Raw genomic sequence first — 15,131 nt, forward strand, 5'->3', positions numbered from 1 at the left:
TATTGTCCCAGATGCCCTGTCAAGAATTGAACTTGCCACATTAAACATCGATACAATTGCCTCTACCCCATCCACAAAAGATGAATGGTATCTCAAAATCTATGAAGGATGCAAAAACAATCAACAAAAGTTTCCCAATTTTATTATAAAAGAAGGACAACTATATCGCAATTGTAAGGCCCCACTGTCCATCCTTGAAGATTACTCTTGGAAACTCGTTGTGCCCCTCGAAAAAAGAAAACAAGTAATCATCAACAATCATAGTGCCCCCGACTCTATACACCCAGGAACCTTCAAGACGTATAAAAAGATTTCCTTGAAGTATTACTGGCCTGGTCTTTTCAAGCAAGTTCGCAACTACATCTCCAAATGTGAAACATGTAAAGCTTACAAACATAGTACGGCACCCCCTGCCGGCCTAATGGGAAAACCCAAACGTGCTGATAGACCCCTCCAATCGTTATCTATGGACCTCGTCGGACCTTTTCCCAGGAGTTATTCTGGACACATGCATATACTCAGCATTGTGGATATCTTTACCAAATTTTGTTGGATCTTCCCCTTAAAAAGAGCCAACGCCGCCGCCATTGTCAAACTTGTGGAAAAACACATTTTCATACCCTACGGAACACCCAAAACCGTAATAGTTGACAACGGAAAACAGTTTATAGCACAAGAATTTAAAGATTTCCTTGCTAAATACGGGATTAAAGATATTTATTATAATACCTTGTACACTCCCCAAAATAACACTGTCGAAAGGTATAACCAGACTATTAACACAGCTCTGGCCATTTTGGTTGACAAAGACCAACGTAATTGGTGTAAGAATTTAGATAAAATTCAAGCTGCCATGAATAACACTGTTAACCTATCCACTGGTTACACCCCCTTCTTTTTAAAACACGGTATGGAACAGGTGGTACATGGTTCATTGCACTGGAACACGAATTTCCCCACGTCAACCACCTCCACAAGCAATCCTGCCGTTGATTACGCTCATCGTTTGGAAGAACTTACTGCCATTTATAGTGAAGTTACTGATGCCCTATTGCTGGCCCACCAAAAAAGTGCGGACAGATATAACCTACGTAGGAAACACATCACTTTTAATGTAGGCGATGTTGTCTGGAGAAGGAATAACACCCTCTCTCAAGGAGCCCTGTACTTCTCTGCCAAGCTGGCACCCCGTTTTGTCAAGGCCAAGGTTGTAAGAAAAATATCGGACTTAGTTTACTACCTGTCCGACTCCTCTGGCAAACATACTGGTAATTACCATATTAAGGACATTGTAAAGTCTGGAAGTGAGGAGACAGTTGAAACTGCCCCACCACCCCAGCAACTTTAAACTAACCCATTGTGTATTATCACAAACTATTGTAAGCTATGAAGTCTTACCATAATTAGGCGTGTAAAGTGTCAACTACATGTCAACCTATTCGTCAAAAACGAGTTTAACCTACCTTTGTAAATAAATGTATATTAACATATTATGACCATGAAATATTATTCCTGTAATAACGTTCTTTCCCTCACGACAATCGTTTTCTCTCTTTTTACGTTTTATTTTCTCACCTGTTCTGAAACTGATCATTTTAGAATAGAGACACGTTTTCGAGTTACAATCGCCGGGAAGTCGCGAACCCGCTTTTGCTTCTCAACTTCTACACTATGCAATGTTTATGTCATGTCACCCCATTTTCGTTTCATTTTGTTCCCTTCGTCGTGTTAGAAAGAACCACCCCACTTTTGTTTCTGTCCTTGTAAAATAACGATTGGAAATCACTCATAAGAGTGCCATCCAAAAGAGTTCGGATTTTGTAAATTCCAAAGTGTTAAATACCGACCCTTTTTTAAAAAAAAAAAGAAAACCTGTCAAGTACAGCCATTAATTTTTTCTTGTCCAATTCAACGTTACCTTGAGTATGTAAAACCCTATAGTGGTCTCAAAGGCAAGAACCAAGTAGCAATTAATCACATAATTGTCTTCTTTGTATGTACATAATTTTTTTTCATTTTTTTCAATTTTTTCCTTTCAAAAATTGATGGCGTCCTACCCAAGCTCACATTTACCAAAAATCGGATTTTGACACATCCATTTTGGGAAATTGTATTTATAAAAAAAAAACCAAATGTCGGTCCTATAAAACCACATACCATAACTGGACTCGCTTCAACTAAAAGTATGTAAAACCCATTAAGGTCTTTTATTGTATGACGAGATCTCGATTTCTTTTCTCTACTGTTACGTCACGTATGTCTCGTACCTCACGTTTCAACCCTACGGGACAGGTTAGTAAAACCTTACGGTTATCCTGATCTTCGAACGCAAATAATTATATCACAACGTAAATCAACAGGACTTTGTTCGATCATCGTTGCATAATATAAACACCCAACCTTTGTCTCACCATTTAACCAAGTGTTTGCAACCCAATTGCACGCTACAATGAACAGTATGTAAAGCCATTATGGGCCTGTTCTCACCCATCGCACGATGTAAGTAGAAATACCTCCTACCATCATCTTGCACCTTGTAACAAATGAAGTAACATTGAAATTGTTTATCTTCTCTATTGTTCCATCGTACGCCTCTCCAGGCTACGGAGTTAGTCAATCTAACAAATCTTTGCAAACAGTATCAAATGATACTGCTAGCTTTTGTTGAATTATATTTAAATGTAAAAAAAAATTGTCACGCGATAGGAGAGATCCTTAAAAAATCCACCACTACACGAGAAGTTCGTTACAATTACTTAATACTTATAACCATGTGTTATAATTTGGTCGTGTGACATTAACTTGCCATGAGTACCGCCTTTGTGTATAATTTGGTCGTGTGACATTAACTTGCCATGAGTACCGCCTTTGTGTATAATTTGGTCGTGTGACATTAACTTGCCATGAGTACCGCCTTTGTGTATAATTTGGTCGTGTGACATTAATTTGCCATGAGTACCGCCTTTGTGTATAATTTGGTCGTGTGACATTAACTTGCCATGAGTACCGCCTTTGTGTATAATCTGGTCGTGTGTCATTAACATGTCATGAGAACCGCTTTTGTGTATAATTGTGTACAACCCTGTACACGAGACGTGGAGACGTAATAATAATACTTACCGTGATTCGTGTGAACGACATAATATCGACATCGTCATCTCCTTTAAGGAACTGTTTTTACACTCTTTGACTTCTGTCTATAATTGAGTTGTACCTTGCATATACTGCATACTCGTACACTATACGTGAAGACGTTACAATACTCACCATGAATCGTGCGAACGAAATAATATCAAACCTTTATATGTGAACTACGTAAGTATTTCACAGAAACCTCTTTGTTCAACGCCAATGCCCGTGGACTTCCTGTTTTTGCTGCTTTCCAAAAAGAAAAGAAGCCCAGGAATATCTACTATCCCAAAAGGACTAGTTTTCAGCTTCACTGTCAATTATGGGGCATAGTGCCGCAGGAGTTAATCGATGGGCACAAAACCACTAAACTCGTCGTCTGGGAAACGAATAAAAAGAATCCCAGGTTTGTGAAATTGGAACTAGGGTCTGTCTTTTCTCACAATCATGTAGAAGTTTAAAACGACCCCTAATCTTTTGCCAAATACACGCAAAAGATTAGCCTCTTTAGTACAATGTGTATTCAAATACTGTTTAAAATTAATCCACTTTATTAAAATGTAAAGAGTCAGGAAATCTGCTGGTTGAATATGTTTCACTCTCACATAGAGGTTGAATTGGAAATTAGTCCAGTCTCTAGCAAATTTCGTAACTCAATTCCCGTCCTTTTTCCTCCCACTCCCTACCCCCATGCCCTCAGGCATATGTATGAAGTGGAAAATCTGTTGTCGACCATATTTCGCCCTCACTTCGAGTTCGAATCGGTAATTGTTCCGGTCACCAACAGGCTTCCTACCTCACCTTTCACGTATGTTGTCATTTTTTTCTCTCCTCAACGAAACACATTCATGAATTTTGAATATGTATGATACGCACTTGGCGTATCGTCTGTCTTTTCTGACAACCTTTATTCATGAATTAGTTTCCCTGCTGTTGCCGTGACTCGTTCACGAATTTTTTTGTCTTGTTCTTTGAAATCCTACGAAAATGTTACCACCTGTATGTTAACATAGGCCAAAGAAGGCCGGTTGTTTTTTCAACCAAGACAGTTTGTCATTCGGCAAACGCCAAGTCATCCTAATAAAGGATAATGTTTATGTAATCAAAACTAGTTAGGAATCTCTCTACCTCTCTCTCACACTCTTCGTCACTCTCTGGACCGGCAGTTAAACCTCGTTTGTTTATTTTTTCTGGACACATTTTGTTTCTCTCCAAACTTTTCTTCATTGGTCCCTAGGCAGGTAAACTTCAAGAAATTTGCTTTAATAATAATTCCCCCCGGATTTAAAAAGAAGCCCAGGCGGATGCCATCTCCAGCAGCCAAGCTGAGCCTCACCTCCTAGCAGCCTGCGCTGTGGTTACAAAGGCCCCTCGACTACTACTCGCTACACACTTGTTCCATCTTGTTCCATCTTGTTCCTGAAAGCACAGACAATACCACTCATATGTATGACGTTTGTCACACCACTGCAAGCCGAGTTGTCCCACTATACTTTATGACACTCTGAACTACCTTTCGGACACGCTAGTCCCGGAGTTCAAATTTCTTGCCCTCAATGCCAATGCCAGTTATACCGTCTCTTGCTCTGTCATGCAGTGACACATACCAGGTCATGGGTGAAACATAATTACCCTTTGCCCCTCCAGTAAACACAAACTGCGCATCTCTAAAAAGTTATCCTGAGCTACATTATGCTCCGATAACCAACACATACGATCCGTGCCCACCATAATAGCACATAGGACTCGTACTGGCATAACTACGGAACCTGGACTACTCTCTCCAATGACCACTGTAACCATAGCCACAGCCCCGCAAACCACAGCCCCACTTCGCAAACATCAACGCCCACAACGAAGCAAAGTGTTCTTTCCAAGGCCTAAGTGTACTCCTGAGTGTTATCTCAATGGGTCAGATTACAGTGATAATGTAATCTTTTAGAGTCAGTGAAATCTCGTTTCCTTCGCAACTCTTCGAAACCAAAAAACCAACGCAACGCAAACTTAGCTTCCAGACCAATGAAACCCTAGAATCACACCTTAACATTCCGTCTTTTGTTTTTTTCAATTGTATAATGTTGTCTATTGTTTTTTCAATTGCATAACCATGCCCTTTTGTCTTTCAATTGTATAATTTTGTCTTTTGTCTTTCAATTGCATAACCATGTCTTTTGTTTTCTAATTGCATAATTTTACTTGTTGTTTCCACACCTGCTCTCTCCCCAAAATTATTTGCTCCAAACATGCTATGTACCCTTCCTCATTTCTCCCCACAAATATTGTTACCTAGCCTATGGCATAAGCTAGTCATTATGTTTTAGCTAGGCATCTCTCTGGCCATCCAAGTCTCTCAAACTAAGGGCAACTCTTGTTTTGTCAAAAAAAACCCCAAGGGAGGCACATAGAGGATCTTTTAACCCTAATGCTCCATTACCACGTCGCCCTTTTTACGAGCGCGGGGGGAGGTGTCATATAACAGATTTTAGGCGCAAAGATCCTACAGTTGCCAACTTGAGTAGCGGGAATTATCAGGTTAGTTGCTGGGTCAAACGTAACGCGCAAAAGATCCGCTACAGTTCCCCCCACCCCCGGCGACCGAGCTCCTCGTTCCTCCTTCTTACGCGCCGACCTCTGACCTAGCTGGACGTGTGTTCGTTTCGGCGCCCGCGTTCCAATTCGCACCGCTCGGTCGAGAAGCCAAATGTACGACAATGTCGCGCTTTGAACATCGACAGGCTGGCACCGTTTGTTTGAAACACGGCGCACCGTCCTGCAATCAACAGGATACCCCGACAACACCATGCTGTGAGTCTCTTACATTTCCTATTACCCTTGAATGTGTCCGCTAATAACCTAAATTCGTCCACGCTGCCTGTCGGTCTAGAGAGCTGTTAATTATTTCCCAGAGAGAGATTAGGGAACCCTTTGATGATAATTCTAGTTAGGATGTAACAACCTGTATTCTATTGTCATTCCCCCATGTAATGTCCATTTTGCCGCTCAAATACAATGTTGATTTATAAAAACCTAACCTCTTTCATTTGGGGATAGCGGTTGTATGGGAGTGTTTTGTGTAGACGGTGGGATATGGATTCTTGAGCCTCGCGCTGACCCCGAACCCTGACTATGAGAGAGACGTCTCATGCCCCCGCATCTGAGCTGGCCGAGGGTAAGTCAGGGCCCCCCCAGGTCCGACGCGCGACAGACTTTATATCACTTTTTAAAGGTGTGTTGAATTGTCACTGTGTTGAGTTACCATAGAACCGTACCGTAGATATACAGTAGAACCCCGTTAATTCGAACCCCGATAATTCGAAAAAACGCGTAATTCGAAATTTTCGCAAAAAAAATTTCCGCTGAAAAATTTTTTCATACAAAATTTTTTTTAATTCGAAATTCGTTAATTCGTAATTCGAAATTTATTTTTGTCCGCGCACGAAAATTTGTTCGTGTAATTCGAAAAAATTTGATTTTTGCGAAAATAAATCATAATATTTCGTAAATCTGAATCTAAAAGTCAGCCGTGGCGGTAAAACGCCGAAAATTGTATTTTTACGTGGTTATACATCGTCCTAATTAGTATTATTATTTTGTAAATCTGAATCGATTTACACTGGAATGTCGTATTTTTTCAAATTTATTTCGAATATCCGAGGTTAAAGGGCCGAGAAAATACATTTTACGCGGATATATGTCGTAGTTTTACGAATTTACGCCAAATATCTGCATTTAAAGGGTCAGCCGCGACGAAACTCGGCCGCGTAATTTCGATTTACGCGTAAATATATCTATTTTTACTAACTTTACTTCGAATATCCGCGTTGAAAAAATACGGCGCGACGGAAATCGGCCGAAAAATTTCGATCCATGCCGAAATATGACATATTTTTACGAATTTACTTCAAATATCTGAACTTAAAAGGCCAGCCGCGACGAAAAACTGCCGACAAAATTCGATTTACGCGGAAATATTTCATATTTTTTACGAATTTATTTAGAATATCTGAATTTGAAGAGCCGGCCGCGCGGGGAATACGGCCGCGAATTCTCGTTTTACGCGGAAATATATCGTATTTTTACGAATTCAAATTCAGATATTTGAAATAAAGGGCCGGCCGCGACAGAAAATTACCGCGAAATCTCGATTTACGCGGAAATATATAGTATTTTTACGAATATCTCAATTTAAAGGGTAGGCCGCGACGGAAAATTACCGCGAAATCTCGATTTACGCGGAAATATATCGTATTTTTACGAATATCTCAATTTAAAGGGTAGGCCGCGACCGAAATCGGCAGCAAAATCTCGATTTACGCGTAAATATATAGCATTTTTACGAATTTATTGCGAATATCTGAATTTACAGGGCCGGCCGCTACTGTAATCGACCGCGAAAATAAAGAAATAATTGGTATTAATACGAATTTACAACTAAAATACCACCCGGATTTGAAGAGGCGGCCGAGAAAATCGATTTTCGGCGTTTTTTTTTTTTTTTTTTTTTTTCATAAAATTTCGAATTACGTGGGAATTCGTTAATTCGAAATTTGATTTTTGATGTCCGCTGGATTTCGAATTAACGAGGTTCTACTGTATACCTATATTATTGATTTACATATATTAATAATTTCCCTCTGGGCCTATGTCATATTTGGGGATGCTGTGCGCAGGGTTTTTTTAAGGAAAGAAAGAAGAGAAAGTTCTGGGTAGAAATCTGGGGTCAGGAGTCCAGGAGTGACGAATGCGAGAAACTATCCCTATTGGGTCGAGAGATTCCGGCTGGAGAAGTCAAAGGGTCTCCCTAGACCGTCCTCCCCTTTCAGGCGCACCAAGACCTGGACAAACTTCTGCTAAGCCTGGCACCCTTGCTAAGTGACCAAACGTAGCTTGCTACTTAGGGTGACCTATGACAGAGGTGTTGGTTATCCAATCAATTGTTCGTGGGGGCGCGGGAACTAATATTTATTTATAATATCAGCTTACTTGTTGGGTGCGCATGGGTCCAGTGTATCCTTGCAGTTGCGTCCCGTGTGCGGTAATACGCACACGCACTTGTAGTCGTGCACCAGGTCTATGCAGGAGCCTCCGTGCAAGCACGGATTTTGTATGCAGTCGTCAATGTTGGTCTCGCAGTTGATTCCTGTAAGAATTATTGTCATATTTAGATGTGGGTTACTTTCCTCTTAGAAAAAATGTAAAGAAACATCCAATTAAAGGAGCTATAATCTAAAAAAAACAAAAATATATATTTTTTTTTTTAAAAAGAAAGACAAACATTCCCGGGTTACGAATAACCTGAAAATATTTGAAAATCTCCTACTACCACCACAGTAAGTGGAAAATGTTGCTTGTGGTGTGATGGAGGACTTAGCCAGCCGAGGAATTGAACACACTACGCCTGGGTGGAATCCAAACGCTATATCAACTCGGCCACCGACCGGTCAATATCTTTGATATTCATAAAGAAAAGGTCAAAAAATCGGTTGGATGGATTGAGTTAAGTTCTCACAGCGGGGGTAATAATTTGTTTTATCAAATTAATCGATGAAAAGAACCGGTTTTAAAATAAAATGCTGATACAACTGTAAGTTCATAAAACTTGTCAATAAGCATAAAGAATTTACTGTTCCACGAGCCCAGCATTCGGTGGTGGGATAACTCATCAAAATGACAATTTGACACACCTTTAAAAAGTGATATAAAGTCATGAAAAGTGATGAAACAAAAACTAGGTTACGTAGGTAAGGTTTATATTAGTTTTTTGTCATAGCTTTCAATGACTTATCACTTTTTCAATGTCCACCTTGCACGTTTATAATCTATCTACTAATTAATTTTTTTATTTACCAATATATCCCAGTACGCAGTCGCACTTGTACGCATTGAGGCGGTCGATGCAGTTGCCACCGTGCTGGCACGGGTTGGAGCCGCACTCATCGATGTCCGCCTCGCAACGCTTGCCCCCGTAGCCCGGCAGGCAATGGCAGATGAACTGATTCACGCCGTCTTCGCACTTACCGCCATGCAGGCATGGATTGGACGCACATTCATCCACGTCCGAGAGGCATCTGGAATGAAGAGGGTAGACGAAATTAGATTCAAATTATTAACATCGACATAGCCGACTTATTAATGATGGCCTTTTCAATATAATCTATCCCACCAGGTGGCACATGACACAACTTATTATGTGTTAGAGTGAAACTTCATGGATTATATATGCAACAGCCGCTTATGGGGATAGTAGCCGATGGATCAAATATGTGACAGCCACACAACGTACATACGTATATGACTTTTAGTCAGGAATGTGATTCAGACAGATGACAGACACAATGAAGAGAAGTTTTTTATTGCAGTAGTATGCAGTCTATCTATTTTGTATAACGCGGACACTTCTATACTTGATAGTGTCAAACCCAAGATTAACATTATTATTGATGATTTTCATCGAATTCATAACATACGTTTTTTCGGCTCTGTCAATGTGTTAAGCTAGTGTTAGTTAGGTTAGGACAGAAGTGCAGATCCGTACCTGGCATCATAGTACCCTCTCGGACAGTCACAGCGGAAGCCGTTGATGAGGTCCACACACGCGCCCCCGTTGGCGCAAGGACTTGACAGGCACTCGTTGATGTTGGACTCGCAGTGAAGGCCAGTAAAGCCAGGGATGCACTCACACGTGTACCTACGATACAAACACGGTTAACACACTGAACAGCTGACAGTTGGGGTAGCAACACACTCACACAACACTACACACACACAAACATGCGCAGTATTATAAATATCGACAATGGAAAACAAAAAATGAAAACTGACAGTAATTTTATTTTTTATTATACTCCAAACCCATTTTTACTGCTCTTAAATTCGATCGATTATGAAAAAAATGTTGGTAATACCAAAGATTTATTGTAATGATGATGATAATATTTGGCTGATTTGTATAGCGCTGTTTTTATGACAAATCATGTCAGTCAGGGTTGTTTTACAAATATATGTATATAAATAAAAAATTTAAAGTTCATTTGTTCAAAATCTTAAATCTCCAAAAGTTCTTCACCAATTGCTTTGAAATTTTGACACAACGTTGCATTCGAATATGCATGTGTTTTTATATACCTATAGTATCACCTGTAATAGGTAAAAACATGAAAAAAAAATTTAAGCGCCATCTGTTGGATGTAAAAGCAAAACGCGCTATTTTTTCTCTATCTGCACAGACAGACTGAGCCGCAGCAACGCGTGGCTGAAGCTAGTATATAATAAAATTAATATAACTAGTATATAATAAAATTAATATAACTAGTATATAATAAAATTAATATAACTAGAATATAATAAAATTAATATAACTAGTATATAATAAAATTAATAATATACATAAGGCTGAAGCTAGTATATAATAAAATTAATATAACTGACTTAAAACTAAGATTTATAATGATAACTAGTGCCTTACATCTAAGACTTATTCATAACTAGTGACTTACAAACTAAGGACTTATAACTAATAATATTGGTTATTTAAAAAAAAAAACATTTCCACATAAATGGAGTCATGTGCCACTTAGATTTTTGATTTTGATTTTGACGAATTTATCATATTTTTATGGTCGAAAGACCATATTCATATCGCGATTTCTTTCCACCATTTTTTTTCAATATGTATTTGTCACATAGCCATATTTGATTCTTAGGTCTACATATTATAAAATTAAGTATTGCCAATTTATCTCTCTAAAATGCAATAAACATACCAAAACTACGAGCTAATTGATTTTTATACCACTTTTTTGTTATAGTATCAAAATCATTTTGAATATTTAATAATAAGTTTAAAATTCACAGAGCAAAGAAAAATTTATCGTTCTTACAATTGAAATTATTAACACTATAACTATTGCTATAAATGACTAATTTATGAAAAAAAAACCATAGGATGCAAAATTTATATAACACACAAAATACAATATCAAAAAACCATTGTTCCTGACTTACACCCTATAATCGCTGCGTGAAAGTAATAAAAATAACAAGTTAAAAACATTATTTATTAAAAATTTCCTTCAAACATTAGTTGGGATCATAGATAATAGAAACAAAGGGAGATATGGAACGTAAAAGTGCTGACTCATGCTGAGCTACAACCAAACTGCACGGACAATCAAAGCTGCTATTCAATGAATGTTATGCATTCTGTGTCTAGGTAGAAAAAATGCGGAGCACCCCCGTGCGTAGATGCGATTTGCAGCAGTACGGGTAAACGATGTTGACGACACTTTGGTTTCTTACTAATATTGGTTTATGGTCCATCTCCTTTCTTTCTATCACTTATGTACGGTTAATATATTTGAAATAAGTAAGTCATTGAATTAAATGATGTGATTTTGGGATGTTACCTGTTAATTCCGTCGATGCATCTAGCCCCGTTTCTGCAAGGGTTGGAGTGGCATTCGTTGACGTTGATCTCACAGTTGGGCCCCGAAGTTCCAGGCTTGCATCGGCACTGATAGCCATCGATCAGGTCCTCGCAATGGCCTATGGAAGAGAAAAAATCATTAGATTATACAGGTTTTCAAAGGAAGCAGACTTTTTAAGAAGTAAGGGGATACGCAAGTATCCCATATTCACAAAATCTCAAAATAGCTGATGGGCTAAACCATCATAAATCACTAAAATACCAACAACATATTTCTGTCAGTCAGTCAAAAGCGTAAATTGAATGATATAGAACTCACCTCCAAACTGGCAAGGATTAGAATCACACTCATTGATCTGTGTCTGGCACAGCAGCCCTGTGAAGCCGGGATGACAGTTGCACGTGAAGCTGTTCTGGCCGTCGATGCACTCGCCGCGGTGGCACGGCGAGGACTGGCAGTCGTTGATGTTGGTCTCGCAAGACATGCCCGTGTAGCCCAGCGGACACTCGCACGAGTAGCCGGCAATAGAGTCGTGGCACACGCCCTGGTTGCGGCACGGGTTCGATACGCAGTCGTCTATGTTGTCCTGACAGCGGGAACCCGAGAAGCTGCAAAACAAAATATTATTATAATATCTATATACATATACTAAGAAGAGTGTGTGGCTTTGTTTTTAATACAAATCGACAGTTTTATTTAACTAATTTTGTTTTTTACACAAATCTACAGTTTTATTAATTTTATTAATTGAAATTTTGCATACTTAAACTTCCAAACAAGAGGAAGGTCACGGTCTATATGAAATTTAGAAACACTACCTTAGAAATAAATGGTATTTAATTGACATTGATACGTATATTGAATCACCATACTACATTTCATGGTGACCAATACATTATAGTTATTTTGTATAAAGTGTAAACAACATAATGTAAGATTTTGGGCAGATAAAGTAAAAGAAAATAAATATTATAAAGCGATCAATGGCGCTGGTTCGTTGGTTGAAAGATATAGAGTGACAGCGGCATAACGAAGACCCCCGAGATGAGACTAATTATGGCACTGATTTTCCCAGTATTTCTGTATGGCGTGGAAAGATGGACACTTAGAGCCAGCGAAAGGAAGCTGATAGATGCCCTCTATACGTGGTGCTTGGGATACCTGTAGGATGACCACCAATCCCATCTGCAATCTATGTTTTAAAGATTGCAATCTGTTTGTTAAAATAGGAGCATCTGTAATTGAATTTGTTGTATATTATGTTGGTAAAGAAACAGTATTAACTTACCCTATAGCGCAGTTGCAGCGGAAGGTGTTGATGAGATCATTGCAGATTCCTCCGTTGAGACAGGGAGTACTGGCGCACTCGTCAATGTCGATCTCGCACTGGGTACCGGTGAAACCTGAACAAAAAGTCAACATCGTTATAAAACAAGAAAAATATCTAATTTTGCACTACACGACACTGTAACGCTGTCCGAAAAGTTGGCTGAAAAAGGAAAAAGCACAATACCGCATAATAACCCATAAATTAATCACAAGCAATGTAAATTAAAATGTTAAAATGTACCATGTTTATATTAAACCACTTGAAGTGGATCTATTTTTAGTGTAATAAATAAAAAAAATATTACTTTTGGCTGAGAAAATCGGAAATCATACTCGTATTTGCTTTTTATTTTTAAATATGGCAAACATTCATAGAGCTACAATTGGAGGCGCTACTGCATACTAAAATCTTGTCGATACTTGTTCCATTATTAGAACGCGATAAGCGGTGCACATAGACCGGAATCGGTAGTTTTAGTTAGAGCGTTGGGAGAGTTGGATGTCAGTTGGAGGTCTAAAGCGAATTTAATAATATGACAATTAAGCGAGAATAACTGTAAACCCTTGGGGTCGGAGCCCTGCATTTGCAGTGTTGAAGAATCTTGCCCACGCACGTTGTGATACACTGCAATTGCAGTGTCGACCATATTTCATTTTGCCTTTACCTCTACTGGGTTAGTCAAAGACAAAAATAAAAATGTCAGTTTATTTATTGAAGTTTCTTGCTTTATTGGGTTAAAATCAGTAAAATTTCTCGTAAGATATCCGAAATAATAGAATATTAATTTCAAGTATAATTACATTATTGGAGTCAAACAAATTGCGTACAATGCAAAATAAAAAGTAACTTTCATTCATAATGTTATTCACGGATGCACGTAATCAATCATGCTTTAATTTCCCACGGAGAATGATTTATATAAGATAATATTAGTGATAAACTTCAGACAAAGAAAATATATAACAATAGATCCCACGCTGCATAGTAATTATATTAGTATTGTTGCAAATCACTGGGAAAATAGTTACTTCTTCCTGATCTGTTGGCAATCATTCAGAAGAGTGTGTTATCAGTAGCAAATATGCTGGTTCCTTTCTAAAACTAAATAAAACTGCATAGAATACTATACGCTAAGCTAGAAAATAGTTACTTCTTCCTGATCTGTTGGCAATCATTCAGAAGAGTGTGTTATCAGTAGCAAATACGCTGGTTCCTTTCTAAAACTAAATAAAACTGCATAGAATACTATACGCTAAGCTAGAAAATAGTTACTTCTTCCTGATCTGTTGGCAATCATTCAGAAGAGTGTGTTATCAGTAGCAAATATGCTGGTTCCTTTCTAAAACTAAATAAAACTGCATAGAATACTATACGCTAAGCTAGAAAATAGTTACTTCTTCCTGATCTGTTGGCAATCATTCAGAAGAGTGTGTTATCAGTAGCAAATATGCTGGTTTCTTGAACAAACCGTGAACATGTAGTTTCCCCAGAATAGCTAGATATACTGAGATACTGTCATTCAAGAGGTTGAATAATGTTTGCGGATAAATATATACATATATAAGATCATAATTACCAGGCATGCAGACACATCTGAAGGTGCCAGGGTCGTCCAAACAGCTGCCGTCGTTCTGGCAGGGGTGGCTCTCGCACTCGTTGACGTTGGTCTCGCAGCGCGGGCCCGTGAAGCCCTGCGTGCAGTTGCACACAAAGCTACCCGGGGTGTTGACGCAGATACCATCGTGCTCACAGGGTGACCCTGAAAACAGGAAGATTTCTAAACCATCAGTCCAAATCTATTATAGGGATAGCCGGTGGAAAAGGGTGGAACAAAACAAATGGAATTTTAATGCAAAATTTGTAAATAAGGAATATTATTAGATGCCCTCGCGTTCGCAGGACGATCCTAATAACAGGAAGATTTCTAAGAAATAGACAGCTGGTTAACGGTCGGAGCAAAACAAAAGGGGCCCTTGCTTACAGGAAGATTTTCTAAGCATTTGTTTGGAAGGGAGAAAAGGGAACACTAAGTAAAAAAGTAAATTAGTACCTTGTTCGCACTCGTTGATGTCCTCAGAGCAGTCAATCCCCTTGTACCCGCCTGCGCACGAACATGTGTAGGAGCCGTTGATGGGGCTCGTGTCGCACATTGCGTCCGCGTGGCACGGGTTGGACGTGCATGCGTCTTCCAGGTGGCACAGCAAACCTGGAAATAAAAAAAACAGTAAAAAATGTGCAAGTAATGC

At 38.9% G+C, this 15,131-nt stretch overlaps 1 protein-coding gene across 2 annotated transcripts in view; it reads right to left on the reverse strand.

The window, feature by feature from the left end:
- Nucleotides 1-15,131, reverse strand: part of N (neurogenic locus Notch protein) — a 235,274-nt gene that overhangs the window by 26,151 nt on the left and 193,992 nt on the right. Inside the window, exons 8-15 of one of the 2 annotated variants that reach the window (XM_089642870.1) lie at nucleotides 14,936-15,091; nucleotides 14,462-14,644; nucleotides 12,844-12,958; nucleotides 11,874-12,163; nucleotides 11,535-11,673; nucleotides 9,665-9,817; nucleotides 8,977-9,197; nucleotides 8,113-8,269 (exon numbers count right to left, since the gene is read on the reverse strand). In XM_089642870.1, the coding sequence (XP_089498996.1) occupies nucleotides 8,113-8,269; nucleotides 8,977-9,197; nucleotides 9,665-9,817; nucleotides 11,535-11,673; nucleotides 11,874-12,163; nucleotides 12,844-12,958; nucleotides 14,462-14,644; nucleotides 14,936-15,091 (1,414 nt within the window). Of the gene's footprint in view, nucleotides 1-8,112; nucleotides 8,270-8,976; nucleotides 9,198-9,664; nucleotides 9,818-11,534; nucleotides 11,674-11,873; nucleotides 12,164-12,843; nucleotides 12,959-14,461; nucleotides 14,663-14,935; nucleotides 15,092-15,131 lie in introns of both variants that reach the window. The other variant, XM_089642869.1, reaches the window with a different exon arrangement.

The sequence above is a fragment of the Hesperophylax consimilis genome, chromosome 19 (assembly GCF_061612785.1).
Source record: "Hesperophylax consimilis isolate HC1 chromosome 19, BYU_Hcon_1.0, whole genome shotgun sequence".
Classification (NCBI taxonomy): domain Eukaryota; kingdom Metazoa; phylum Arthropoda; class Insecta; order Trichoptera; family Limnephilidae; genus Hesperophylax; species Hesperophylax consimilis.